This window comes from Oncorhynchus masou, chromosome 3 (genome assembly GCF_036934945.1).
Source record: "Oncorhynchus masou masou isolate Uvic2021 chromosome 3, UVic_Omas_1.1, whole genome shotgun sequence".
Taxonomy (NCBI): Eukaryota; Metazoa; Chordata; class Actinopteri; order Salmoniformes; family Salmonidae; genus Oncorhynchus; species Oncorhynchus masou.
In genome coordinates, this window is record NC_088214.1 from 10,525,390 (window position 1) to 10,539,804 (window position 14,415).

Consider the following 14,415-nt stretch of genomic DNA (forward strand, 5'->3'; position numbering starts at 1 on the left):
TCGGTATAGGCGTCGAAAAATCATAAATCGGTCGACCTCTAGTTACTACATGATTCCATATTTGTTATTTCATAGTTTTGATGCCTTCACTATAATTCTACAATGTAGAAAATATTAAAAAATAAAGAAAAACCCTTGAATGAGTAGGTGTCCCAAACTTTTTGACTGGTACTGTACATCAATGCAGCACAGTAGAACAGCGAAAGGCAAATGTGGGTTTGTGCTCCGAGGAACCTCTCTATTCAGGACAGCAGCTAGAACACTGCTCACTACTCAGAACCACAGAGGTATCTGTACAGGACATCACCTGACCTGACCCACTGATCAGTCACAAGATGGTGGCACAGCCAGCCACAACACAACCTAGCCACACTTACACTGCAGTACTGACAACATTAGGCTGGGCCTGTCCTCACTATCAGTAGTACAGCCCAGGTTCAAAGTTCTCAAGGAAGGCAGTGCTCCTTTACCTCCTCCACTATACTGCAGCCTGAAATACTAATAATTACTCAGTGGAGATGACACAGTGAAACCATTGTTCTAGTATTTATAAGTGATGTCTTTCACAGACACTACTACCGGCTTCTTGGTCTGCCTTGGGAAAATCTGATTTGTCTTGAATGTACAAACACGTCCATTGAACAGGCCGGTGATAAATACAAGATCACCCAGAGTGCAGAATAAACAGCCCCAGGGGGTGGAAGTGCTTTAGCCAACTGGACCCCCCCCCCCCTATAGACTCTGTATTTACTAGGCAATAGAATGGTAATAACTGCCTGGAAAGTATATACCTAGTTTAAATTTGTAAGTCGCTCTGGATAAGAGCGTCTGCTAAATGACTTAAATGTAAATGTAAATGTAAATCATAGTGCTACGAGATGCTCGCCTCGCTTCACGTTCTTAGGAAACTATGCAGTAATTCATTTTTTATATATTATTTCTTACATTTTTAGCCCAGAAAATCTCAAGCGTTATTAAGTGTTATTACATACAGCCGGGAGGAGCTATTGGATATAAAAGCGATGTTAATTTACCAACATTACGACCAGGAATACGTATTTCCCGAAGCGGATTGTTTTTTCGGACCTCCACCCTGGACATGGGATCTAATCTCAGAGGCCGACCCAAAACAACAAGGTCGCTGCAGGAGAAGCAGATGGAGCAGCCTACTGGTCAGACTCAGAAGGCGAGCACACCGTCTACCGCTTCCTAGCATATTAATCGCCAATGTCCAATCTCTAGACAACAAGGAGGACGAAATTAGGGCACGGGTCGCCTTCCAGAGAGACATTCTCTGTAACATTCTCTGTTTCACGGAAACATGGCTCACTCGCCCAGTGCAATTTGGTCCTGGACTTTCTGACGGGCCGCCCCCAGGTGGTGAAGGTAGGAAACAATGTCTCCACTTCGCTGATCCTCAACACTGGGTCCCACAAGGGTGCGTTCTCAGCCCTCTCTTGTACTCTCTGTTCACCAATGACTGCGTGGCCATGCACGCCTCCAACTCAATCATAAAGTTTACAGACGAGTTTGCTCCCCTCCCTCCCTCCTCTTTCCTCCACTCCCTCACTCCTCTTCCCTCCCTCCCTCCTCTTTCCTCCACTCCCTCACTCCTCTTCCCTCCCTCACTCCTCTCCCCTCCCTCACTCCTCTTCCCTCCCTCCCCTCACTCCTCTTCCCTTCCTCCCTCCCTCAGTCCTCTCTCCTCACTCCTCTTCCCCTCACTCCTCTTCCCTCCCCTCCCTCACTCCTCTTCCCTCCCCTCACTCCTCTTCCCTCCCTCCCTCCCTCACCCCTCTTTCCTCCCTCCCTCCCTCATTCCTCTGCCCCTCCCCTCCCTCCTCTGCCCCTCCCCTCCCTCCTCTTCCCTCCCCTCACTCCTCTTCCCTCCCTCCCTCCCTCAGTCCTCTCCCCTCACTCCTCTTCCCTCCCCTCCCTCAGTCCTCTTCCCTCCCCTCACTCTTCTTCCCTCCCTCAGTCCTCTCTCCTCCACCTATCTTTTGTTATTTTCCACTGCTGAATCTAAAAGTAGCACACTCTCACGGTGCTGTGTGTGTGTGTGTGTGTGTGTGTGTGTGTGTGTGTGTGTGTGTGTGTGTGTGTGTGTGTGTGTGTGTGTGTGTGTGTGTGTGTGTGTGTGTGTGTGTGTGTGTGTGTGTGTGTATGTATGGCTGTATGAAGATGGTGGAATCATGTGACAGCATCCTACCCTGGGAGGCTGACGTGATCGCTCTCTCTATGTGAGCAGCACCAGCAGCAGGACTGACAGTCAGGGCAGTAATAGAAGCCTGAATAATTCACCCCTGCATTTTCTATTCTAGATCTAGTCAACTGCTCGCTCTCTCTCTCTCCGTCTCATCGGAGACTAGAGGGAAGACTGTTAGTTTAGTTTCTTCCATCTCCAGTGCTGTACCAAGCTGACTGAGATTGTCAAGGCTACATCCTGGTTCTGAATAGTTGACTGGTTAAGGTTCAGGACTGCCTATCAGGACTGAGAGAAGTAAAAACATACAGTATGTTCAAGGTTCCAGGTGTAAGCATCATCTGTCCCCCCACCTCAGCTCCCCTGGTTTGCACTGTGCCAAGAACGTCAGAGCAGAGATAACTGTCTGTGGTACTTGTCTCTCCTATCCAGGGTGACTGTCTGTGGTACTTGTCCCAAGCCTAGGGAGTGGACAGATGTTGCCATTGAGGTTTTATATTTATACAGTGGATTATTTCAAATAGATACAAAATATGAGCTAAGTGAGTTAGAGTCAGTCACCCTGGATAGGTGCATCCGTGAAAGAAACAGGCATTATAATAATAATAATCACTAGACAGTCCCACCAACCCAGAGGAAGCACACAGCCACACCCAACAGAACTCTCTCTGATTGGTGGAACAGCTGGTTGCCAGGAGAAAGACAAGGGGATTACCCAGGGGGCCAGCTGTGTGTGTGTGTGTGTGTGTGTGTGTGTGTGTGTGTGTGTGTGTGTGTGTGTGTGTGTGTGTGTGTGTGTGTGTGTGTGTGTGTGTGTGTGTGTTTGCGTGTGTGTGTGTGTGCACGCGCGCACACAATTGGACAGAGACAGAGAGGCCTAAGCTCTGATTGGACAGAAAAAGAGGTCTAAGCTCTGATAATACGCTGGGAAAGTAATGACATCACAAGCCCTGAAAATGTCAACAAAAACAAGCACTGGAGACAACCATCACTTTCTATCGCTATAATAGATTATTGTCTTCCAACTTTGTGGCTGAATGATATAGGCAAATGGGCCAGGTCCCATTATGCCAGCTCAGATCCACCCCTGGCCCAAATATATACTATATATCCCCACTGACCATCCCTTTCAGTGGCCAATGGCCATGATGTCATCATACTGTGTTTCCCATGAATGATGATGTCATTCTTTATTCAGTCTTCAAATCAAATGTCATTTGTCACATGCCCTGAATACAACAGATGTTGACCTAACAGTGAAATGCGTACTTACAAGCCCTTAACCAACAGCGCAGTATTAAGAATAACATGTTAAGAAAGTATTTACTAAAAGAAACTATAGTCAAAAATGAATAAAACATTTAAATTGAAAATAGAATAATAACAAATAACTAAAGAGCAACAATAAAATAACAGTAGTGAGGCTATATACAGAGGGTACCCGTACAAAGTCAAATCTAGGCCAGGTCCTACAAGCGTGATATTGTATAGTAGTGTTGTGTATAGTGGTGGTATGTACTACCCACATTTAAAATATACAAACTTACTGTGTTGTTTTTTACATTTTTTATTTGACTAGTAGGCAAGTCAGTTAAGAACAAATTGTTATTTACAATGATGGCCTACACTGGCCAAATCCGGACGATGCTGGGCAAATTGTGCGCCGCCCTATGGGACTCCCACTCACAGCCGGTTGTGATACAGCCTGGTTTCGAACCAGGGTGTCTGTAATAACGCCTCTTGCACTGAGAAGCAGTGCCTTAGACCGCCGTGCCACTCGGGATTGTAAAAGGGGAAGTTGAAGATGAAGATGTGCAAGGACATGCACTCAGTGCAAATAAGTTACAGAACTTCAACGGCTTGCTATTTGTAGCCTACTATATAAACCTTTATAGACTTCATTATGTTGGCGTTGGTGAGGTGTGTCCAGACCAGGGAATCAAAGTCCATGGCTCTGTCTGAACACTGACTAAAGGTGGTCATACCTCATCTAGTGCTTATTCTCTTCTGGCCTACAGTGCAAATATGAAAAGATGGCATGATATGACATGTACAGACAGTTCTTTAAACCAATTTCCCCACAGATCAAGGAAAGGGATTATGTCTAGAGAGAACAATATAAAACTGTTGTTTTTTTTTACTTCAAGCACCCCTTTGTGTGGGAGGTATTTCCTTCTTTTGTCATAACAGAGTGGCACCCATTTCATTATCCGTATCTGGTGTCAAGGGTATGTCCCAAATTGCACCCTATTGCCTATATACACCCCATAGAGCTCTGGTCAAAAGTAGTGCACTACATAGAGAATATAGTGACATTTGAGTGCAGACAGATGACTACAGAAAACAAACAAACTGCCATTTCCTGAATCCACTTAGTAATGGGCCAGTGGTGGTAACATTAACCAGATCTTTTCAGAGATAATAACTCATGTAGCTACCTAAGTGCACTACACTCATTTGAAGAAATGTATGTCACTACCCGCCGTTATAACAACATGAACAGACATTGTAGCTACAGACCGTACAAACATCTACTAATGTAACAGTGGTTATGAGTTAATTAAATGTGTTCTGTCTGAATTGTAAATTCTGCTCCTCATACAGTAAAGCACTTGGCTACTCTAGTCTTGTAATGTACCGCACACCAGTCTTGGGTGACCAAATAAATCAACTGGGCCCAGCGGCAGTCATCGGAGCTGGCTTGTCAGTGATCTTGTTGATGAAACAGTTACAGTAGTTAACTAGTCAAATTCTGCACCATCTTTGCGTCTGGGTGTAGCTAACTTTAGGCCAGATAATATGCCACTGCCATCTCAGCTGGCCTAAAGTTAGCTAGATATAGCTAGAGATGAACTCCCAGCAGGTGTTGAGTGTGTTGAGTGTTATTTTGAACGCAACGTTAGCTCGTGTTGTTGGTACTGTAGTTAGCTAGCTAAAGTTAGCTAGCACTTGCCTGTCATTGTTGTTGTTGGATGACAGCTGACTGACCAGCTACAGTAGCTAACGTTACCTGACACGGCCAGATTAGTTCATTGCGACGACAAAAGTTGACTCGATAAAGCAGAGAAATACAGCTAGTTAACGATACAAACGTGACTGGCTAGCAATCAATAGTGTGTCCTGTTTCCGATCGGTGATGGTGTGGGTGAACTAGCTTAGTGCTAACGTTTAACGCTACACAGCTGATGCGGGTGGACAGGTAGGTCAGTTAGCCAGCTAGCTAGCTACGCGAAGACACTAGTGACACTGCTGGCCGAGCCGATCACCGTGTCAATGGCGCAGCGCAGACTGTCACAGAGGACACTCGCTTGCAGACAAAAGAAATATGACAAACCAACTTACCCCGACGACCACATGGTCTTCCCCTTGAAACTTAGGTATGTATTTGTCCCCTCTGGTCACTTCTGAACTATTCAAGGGCCTGAAACGGCACATCACTTTGATGGTGCACTCCGCCGGTACGTCGGCCATCTTCCACGATTTATGGATGAAAACTCACAATAAAAACACTGAAGATCCTCCTTCTAGAGGCGGTCGAGGGAGAGAAGAGGGCGGCACGGACCCTCAGTCCCAATATGAGACTAGAATGGGCTCAGATTTTCAACAATGAATGGCTATTTTCTTCTAGGGTGTGCTAAAAACACTTCATATCCAATGTGGAAGCCATGATGCTGGTGGATCACTGGCTGCTCACCCCCTCTGTCCGTGGGACCCATATACCAAATTACGTCACCACAAAATCGTCAACACTCCCTCTGATGTAGCGACTGTACACTATCCAGTCTAGTCGATTATGTGTCTGCAAGTTCATATCATTGACCTATATAAATGAATATACTATGGCAATCAATAGACTAATTGTTGAGATCAGTTATTACTTAGCTATTACTCATGCATGAGAAGATAATGTTGGCTTTTCTTGATGGCAATGCATGGTTATTGATTATCCAGTATTCCCTCAGATCGTATGAATGATGCTAATGCATGAGTTTAGTTATCATTAAAAGTATTCGCTCCCCTTGACTTTTCACACATTTTGTTGTGTTACAGGCCTGAATATGAAATGGTTTAAATTGAGATTTTGTGTCATTGGCCTACACACAATACCCCATAATGTTTTCCAATGCCTCACAAGGAAGGGCACCTATTGGTAGATGTATTTTTTTAAGCAGACATTGAATATCCCTTTACGCATGGTGAAGTTTTTAATTACACTTTGGATGGTGTATCAGTAAACCCATTCACTACAAAGATACAGACGTCCTTTCTAACTCAGTTGCAGGAGAGGAAGGAAACCGCTCAGGGATTTCAACATGAGGCCAATAGTGACATTAAAACAGTTATAACGTTTTATGGCTGTGATAGGGGAAAACTGAGGATGGATCAACAACATTGTAGTTACTCTACAATACTAACCTAAATGACAGAGTGAAAAGAAGGAAGCCTGTACAGAATAAAAATATTCCAAAATATGCATCCAGTTCGCAGTAAGGAACTAAAGTAAAACTGCAAAACAATGTGGCGAAGAAATTAACTTTAAGTCCTGAACACAAAGCCTTATATTTGGGGCAAATCCAACACAACACATCACTGAGTACCAGTCTTTATATTTCCAAGCATGGTGGTGGTTGCATCATGTTATGGGTATGCTTGTCATTGGCAAGGATTAGATTGTTTTTTTAGGATAAAAACAAATGGAATAGAGCTAATTACAGGCAAAATCCTAGAGGAAAACCTAGTTCAGTTGGCTTTCCTGTGTCTTATACACTGGGAGACAAATTCACATTTCAGCAGGACAATAACCTAAAACACAAGGCCAAATATACACTGGAGTTGCTAACCAAGACGACAATGGATGTTCCTGAGTGGCCTAGTTAAATTTTTTACTTAAATCGGCTTGAAATCTATGGCAAGACTTGAAAAGCAGTTGATAAACAACCAAGTTCCACAGAGCTTGAGGAATTTTTTTAATAATAATGTGCAAATATTGTACGATCTAGGTGTGCAAAGCTCTTACATAATTACAGCTGTAATCGCTTCCAAAATTGAATTTAACATGTGAATCTAACATTGACACAGGGGTAATGTGTGTAGATTTGATGAGAAAAAAAATATATATTGAATCCATTTTGAATTCAGGCTGTAACACAACATAATAATGTGGAATAAGTCAATGGGGTATGAATACTTTCTGAAGGCACTGTGTGTAATATAGAACAATTAGACTGTCTACATCATTCCCTGTAGACTTATAGACTCTCTGTTATAGCCTCCTCTCTCACACAACATATGACACAATGGAAAATTGCCGGATAGTGTTGAAGCTGATTTCCTGGCTGCTGTTACCTGTAATAGCGAAGGAGGGCAATTTTTTTGGGATGTCAGCTCATTTAAATACTAGATCGAGTGGCTCTCTGTTTATTTTCTCAGAGTGAGAGTGAGTTAATAGGTGTGGTTGTGATACTGGATCATGGGTCATAGTCACTATTATCACTAGGAAACAGAGGAGTCCCCAGGCTTAAACAGTGTCTCAAATTTCCTTATAAAGTAAGAGGTGCCATTTGGGAGCCAACCCATTCTTTCCCCTCTAACAGCAGTCCCACTTCACTGTCAACCTGCGAGTAAGGCTGGGCAGCCTATATCGATGATGTCATTACCATCATAATCACTGCATTAGTTAATTAGTAGAATCATAATAATCACTTCACATAAGCAGATTGACTGACAATATCAGAGTGGTGTTTTCATTCAGTACCAAAAGCAAGGTGTAATGACAGCCGGGAGAAAAACAGCAGACCTACTTCTAGTGGCATGAGGTTTAGGCTACATTGTCCAGAAATTTTGTTGCTGGTTTTTGTGGGAATAACATGACCGAGAAGGATCTCTCTCAAACCAGGATTACACAGAGTGCTTCCCAAATTGCACCTTTTTCGCAGTACTTTTAACCAGAGCCTTATGGGCCCTGGTCAGAAGTAGTGCACTGAATAGGGGGGCCTTTTGGAATGCTGGCCCAGAATCCTCAGTTTTATAAGGTGATGATGTAGGTCTATCGTTTTCAGTGCTGGTGTAACAGTATAACTTTAGACCGTCCCCTCGCCCATACCCGGGCGCAAACCAGGGACCCTCTGCACACATCAACAACAGTCACCCACGAAGCATCGTTACACATCACTCCACAAAATCCGCGGCCCTTGCAGAGCAAGGGGAACTACTACTTCAAGGTCTCAGAGCAAGTGACGCCACCGATTGAAATGCTATTTAGCGCGCACCACCGCTAACTAGCTAGCCGTTTCACATCCGTTACACTTGGGAGGCTGTAAAGATGGTTAATGATAATAAAGGCCTTATTACATGGAACAAAGACTGTGTTGGCAATAAGACTGTTATGTACTTGAGTGAAGACCCAAAAGCGGTTTTAACAGAAAACAGAGTTCTTTAATGAAAAACAGGAACGGCATAAATCCTCTTCCAACGTAGTCAATGGAACAAAAAGAACGTCAGTATAATGCAGGATGCACCTGCCAGGCGGACTCCGTCAGGATAGGACAAGGTGGAAGCAAACGGGACGACAGCTTGCTTCTGGCATCAAAAACACAAACAAGAATCAGACACTGAAAGTAGCAGGAACAGAGAGAAAATAGAGACCTAATCAGAGGGGGAAGAGAGAACAGGTGTGAAAGAGTGAATGAGCTAGTTAGAGGAGATGTAGAACAGCTGAAGAATGAGAGACAGAGAAGGTAACCTAAAAAGACCAGCAGAGAGAGACAGAGTGAAGAGAAAGGACAGGAACAGACATAACAAGACATGACAGTACCCCCCACTCACCGAGCGCCTCCTGGCGCACTCGAGGAGGAAACCTGGCGGCAACGGAGGAAATCATCGATCAGCGAACGGTCCAGCACGTCCCGAGAGGGAACCCAACTCCTCTCCTCAGGACCGTACCCCTCCCAATCCACTAGGTACTGATGACCACGGCCCCGAGGGCGCATGTCCAAAATCTTACGAACCCTGTAGATGGGTGCGCCCTCGACAAGGATGGGGGGAGGGACGAGCGGGGGCGCGAAGAACGGGCTTAACACAGGAGACATGGAAGACCGGGTGAACGCGACGAAGATAGCGCGGGAGAAGAAGTCGCACTGCGACAGGATTAATGACCTGGGAAATACGGAACGGACCAATGAACCGCGGGGCCAACTTGCGAGAAGCTGTCTTAAGGGGAAGGTTCTGAGTGGAGAGCCATACTCTCTGACCGCAACAATATCTAGGACTCTTGGTCCTACGCTTATTAGCGGCCCTCACAGTCTGCGCCCTATTACGGCAAAGTGCCGACCTGACCCCCTTCCAGGTGTGCTCGCAACGCTGGACAAAAGCCTGAGCGGAGGGGACGCAGGACTCGGCGAGCTGAGATGAGAACAGCGGAGGCTGATACCCGAGGCTACTCTGAAAAGGAGATAGACCGGTAGCAGACGAGGGAAGCGAGTTGTGGGCGTACTCTGCCCAGGGAGCTGTTCTGACCAAGACGCAGGGTTACGAAAGAAAGACTGCGTAAAATGCGACCAACAGTCTGATTGGCCCGTTCGGCTTGGCCGTTAGACTGGGGATGAAAGCCGGACGAGAGACTGACGGAAGCCCCAATCAAACGGCAAAACTCCCTCCAAAATTGAGACGTGAACTGCGGGCCTCTGTCGGAAACGACGTCAGACGGAAGGCCATGAATTCGGAAAACATTCTCGATAATGATCTGAGCCGTCTCCTTAGCAGAAGGGAGCTTAGCGAGAGGAATGAAATGAGCCGCCTTAGAGAATCTATCGACAACCGTAAGAATAACTGTCTTCCCCGCTGATGAAGGCAGTCCGGTGATGAAATCTAAAGCGATGTGAGACCACGGTCGAGAGGGAATGGGAAGCGGTCTGAGACGGCCGGCAGGAGGAGAGTTCCCAGATTTAGTCTGCGCGCAGACCGAACAAGCGGCGACAAATCGACGCGCGTCACGTTCCCGAGTGGGCCACCAGAAACGCTGGCGAATGGAAGCGAGCGTACCCCGAACGCCGGGGTGGCCGGCTAACTTGGCAGAGTGGGCCCACTGAAGAACGGCCGGACGAGTAGGAACGGGAACGAACAGAAGGTTCCTAGGACAAGCTCGCGGCGACGGAGTGTGAGCGAGTGCTTGCTTTACCTGCCTCTCAATTCCCCAGACAGTCAACCCGACAACACGCCCTTCAGGGAGAATCCCCTCGGGGTCGGTGGAGACCTCAGAAGAACTGAAGAGACGAGATAAAGCATCAGGCTTGGTGTTCTTTGAGCCCGGACGATAAGAAATAACAAACTCGAAACGAGCGAAAAACAGAGCCCAACGAGCCTGACGCGCATTAAGTCGTTTGGCTGAACGGATGTACTCAAGGTTCCTATGGTCAGTCCAAACGACAAAAGGAACGGTCGCCCCCTCCAACCACTGTCGCCATTCGCCTAGGGCTAAGCGGATGGCGAGCAGTTCGCGATTACCAACATCATAGTTACGTTCTGACGGCGATAAGCGATGAGAGAAAAACGCGCAAGGATGGACCTTGCCGTCAGAGAGAGAGCGCTGAGAAAGAATGGCTCCCACGCCCACCTCTGACGCGTCAACCTCAACAACAAACTGACTAGAGATGTCAGGTGTAACAAGAATAGGTGCGGATGTAAAACGATTCTTAAGAAGATCAAAAGCTCCCTGGGCGGAAACGGACCACTTAAAGCACGTCTTAACAGAAGTAAGGGCTGTGAGGGGAGCTGCCACCTGACCGAAATTACGGATGAAACGACGATAGAAATTAGCGAAGCCCAGAAAGCGCTGCAGCTCGATGCGTGACTTAGGAACGGGCCAATCAATGACAGCCTGGACCTTAGCGGGATCCATCTTAATGCCCTCAGCGGAAATAACGGAACCGAGAAAAGGGACAGAGGCGGCATGAAAAGTGCACTTCTCAGCCTTCACATAAAGACAGTTCTCCAAAAGGCGCTGGAGGACGCGTCGCACGTGCTGAACATGAATCGAGAGAGACGGTGAAAAAAATCAGGATATCGTCCATGTAAACGAAAACAAAAATGTTCAGCATGTCTCTCAGGACGTCGTTAACTAGTGCCTGAAAGACAGCTGGAGCGTTAACGAGGCCGAAAGGAAGAACCCGGTATTCAAAGTGCCCTAACAGAGTGTTAAACGCCGTCTTCCACTCGTCCCCCTCCCTGATGCGCACGAGATGGTAGGCGTTACGAAGGTCCAATTTGGTGAAAAACCTGGCTCCCTGCAGGATCTCGAAGGCTGAAGACATAAGAGGAAGCGGATAACGATTCTTAACTGTTATGTCATTCAGCCCTCGATAATCCACGCATGGGCGCAGGGACCCGTCCTTCTTCTGAACAAAAAAAAACCCCGCTCCGGCGGGAGAGGAGGAGGAGACTATGGTACCGGCGTCGAGCGAAACCGACAAATAATCCTCGAGAGCCTTACGTTCGGGAGCCGACAGAGAGTATAATCTACCCCGGGGGGGAGTAGTTCCCGGAAGGAGATCAATACTACAGTCATACGACCGGTGTGGAGGGAGAGAAGTGGCCTTGGAACGACTGAACACCGTGCGCAGATCGTGATACTCCTCCGGCACCCCTGTCAAATCGCCAGGCTCCTCCTGTGAAGAAGAGACAGAGGAAACAGGAGGGATAGCAGACATTAAACAGGTCACATGACAAGAAACATTCCAGGATAGGATAGTATTACTAGACCAATTAATAGAAGGGTTATGGCGCACTAGCCAGGGATGACCCAAAACAACAGGTGTAAAAGGTGAACGAAAAATTAAAAAAGAAATGGTTTCGCTATGATTACCAGAGACAGTGAGGGTTAAAGGCAGCGTCTCACGCTGAATCTTGGGGAGAGAACTACCATCTAAAGCGAACAAGGCCGTGGGCTCCCCTAACTGTCTGAGAGGAATGTCATGTTCCCGAGCCCAGGTCTCGTCCATAAAACAGCCCTCCGCCCCAGAGTCTATCAAGGCACTGCAGGAAGCAGATGAACCGGGCCAGCGGAGATGGACCGGAAAGGTAGTGCGTGATCCAGAAGGAGAGGCCTGAGTAGTTGCGCTCACCAGTAGCCCTCCTCTTACTGATGAGCTCTGGCTTTTACTGGACATGAGGTGACAAAATGACCAGCGGAGCCGCAGTAGAGACAGAGGCGATGGTGATTCTCCGTTCCTTCTCCTTGGCCGAGATGCGGATACCCCCAGCTGCATAGGCTCAGCATCCGAGCCGGCGGAGGAGGGTGGCAGTGATGCGGCAGGTGGCAGTGATGTGGAGAGGGGAGCAACGGAGAACGCGAGCTCCTTTCCACGAGCTCGGCGACGAAGATCAAACCGTCGCTCTATGCGAATAGCGAGAGCTATTAAGGAGTCCAGACTGGAAGGAACCTCCCGGGAGAGGATCTCATCCTTAACCTCGACGAGGAGACCCTCCAGAAAACGAGCGAGCAAAGCCGGCTCGTTCCAGTCACTAGAGGCAGCGAGAGTGCGAAACTCAATAGAATAATCCGTTATGGATCGATTCCCCTGACACAGGGAAGACAGGGCCCTGGAAGCCTCCTCCCCAAAAACAGAACGGTCAAAAACCCGTATCATCTCCTCCTTAAAGTCCTGATACTGGTTAATACACTCAGCCCTCGCCTCCCAGATTGCCGTGCCCCACTCACGCGCCCGTCCGGTAAGGAGAGAAATGACGTAGGCGATGCGGGCTGCGCTCCTGGAGTAAGTGTTGGGCTGGAGAGAGAACACCACATCGCACTGAGTGAGGAATGAGCGGCACTCAGTGGGCTCCCCAGAGTAACACGGCGGGTTGTTGATCCTGGGCTCCGGAGACTCGGAAACCCTGGAAGTGGGCGGTGGATCGAGGTGGAGTTGGTGAACCTGTCTTGTGAGGTCGGAGACTTGGACGGCCAGGGTTTCAACGGCATGTCGAGCAGCAGACAATTCCTCCTCGTGTCTGCCTAGCATCGCTCCCTGGATCTCGACGGCGGAGTGAAAAGGGTCCGGAGCCGCTGGGTCCATTCTTGGTCTGATTCTTCTGTTATGTACTTGAGTGAAGACCCAAAAGCGGTTTTAACAGAAAACAGAGTTCTTTAATGAAAAACAGGAACGGCATAAATCCTCTTCCAACGTAGTCAATGGAACAAAAAGAACGTCAGTATAATGCAGGATGCACCTGCCAGGCGGACTCCGTCAGGATAGGACAAGGTGGAAGCAAACGGGACGACAGCTTGCTTCTGGCATCAAAAACACAAACAAGAATCAGACACTGAAAGTAGCAGGAACAGAGAGAGAAATAGAGACCTAATCAGAGGGGGAAGAGAGAACAGGTGTGAAAGAGTGAATGAGCTAGTTAGAGGAGATGTAGAACAGCTGAAGAATGAGAGACAGAGAAGGTAACCTAAAAAGACCAGCAGAGAGAGACAGAGTGAAGAGAAAGGACAGGAACAGACATAACAAGACATGACAAAGACAGCAGGCATGCAGTCATTCAAGAGGGAAATCTAGTATTTGCATCAAAATTAAAAGAAACTCGCCAAAATATATTGTGTTATGTCATTATTTACATAATAATCATAATTGGAAAAATACTGTTGTTTGAATTTGTTCTTGCATGAGTTGGTTTTAGGTTTGCATGTGACAACCAACATTTGATTGGATTTGAACAGTGACATTAATTTAGTGGTCAATTTAGCTAATGAGAGGAAAGTACTAGAAGATTATTTACAGAGAATGCTCCACAATTAAATGTCACTGTAGTAGGCTACGTTTCAATTAATAAACAGCAGAGGCAAGTCAATAACCTACCAAAGACATTAAAGATAATACTATAAAATGAGTGTCTATAGGAAAACGGCTAAAATATTATCAGGACTCATATATGTCAAGAAATACATACAAAAAGAGCCAAAATCAAAGTAGATTCAATATATATACACACAGTTATGTATACAATAGTTTTTTTAATGTAAATTATAAATATACATACAGTTTTACAATGGAAGCATTTCAGCAGCCGTATTCCAAAACCGCCACAAGATGGCAGTCTTATAGCTCATTTGTGATTGTGTTCTGAGCAGGTTTTTCACATTGACTGAGAGACCAAACGAACCACATGAATGTCTCCAAGAGAACCAATGATAAAATATGAAGGAACGGATTGAA

At 46.6% G+C, this 14,415-nt stretch overlaps 1 protein-coding gene across 2 annotated transcripts in view; it reads right to left on the bottom strand.

Annotated features, from left to right (window-relative positions):
- Positions 1-5,914, bottom strand: part of LOC135509845 (kinesin-1 heavy chain) — a 40,036-nt gene extending 34,122 nt beyond the window's left edge. For both annotated transcript variants that reach the window (XM_064930699.1, XM_064930698.1), the window contains exon 1: positions 5,546-5,914. In XM_064930699.1, coding sequence (XP_064786771.1) covers positions 5,546-5,674 — 129 coding nt within the window. In that variant the 5' untranslated portion in view covers positions 5,675-5,914. The remainder of the gene's footprint in view (positions 1-5,545) is intronic.
- Positions 5,915-14,415: the final 8,501 nt, after the last annotated feature.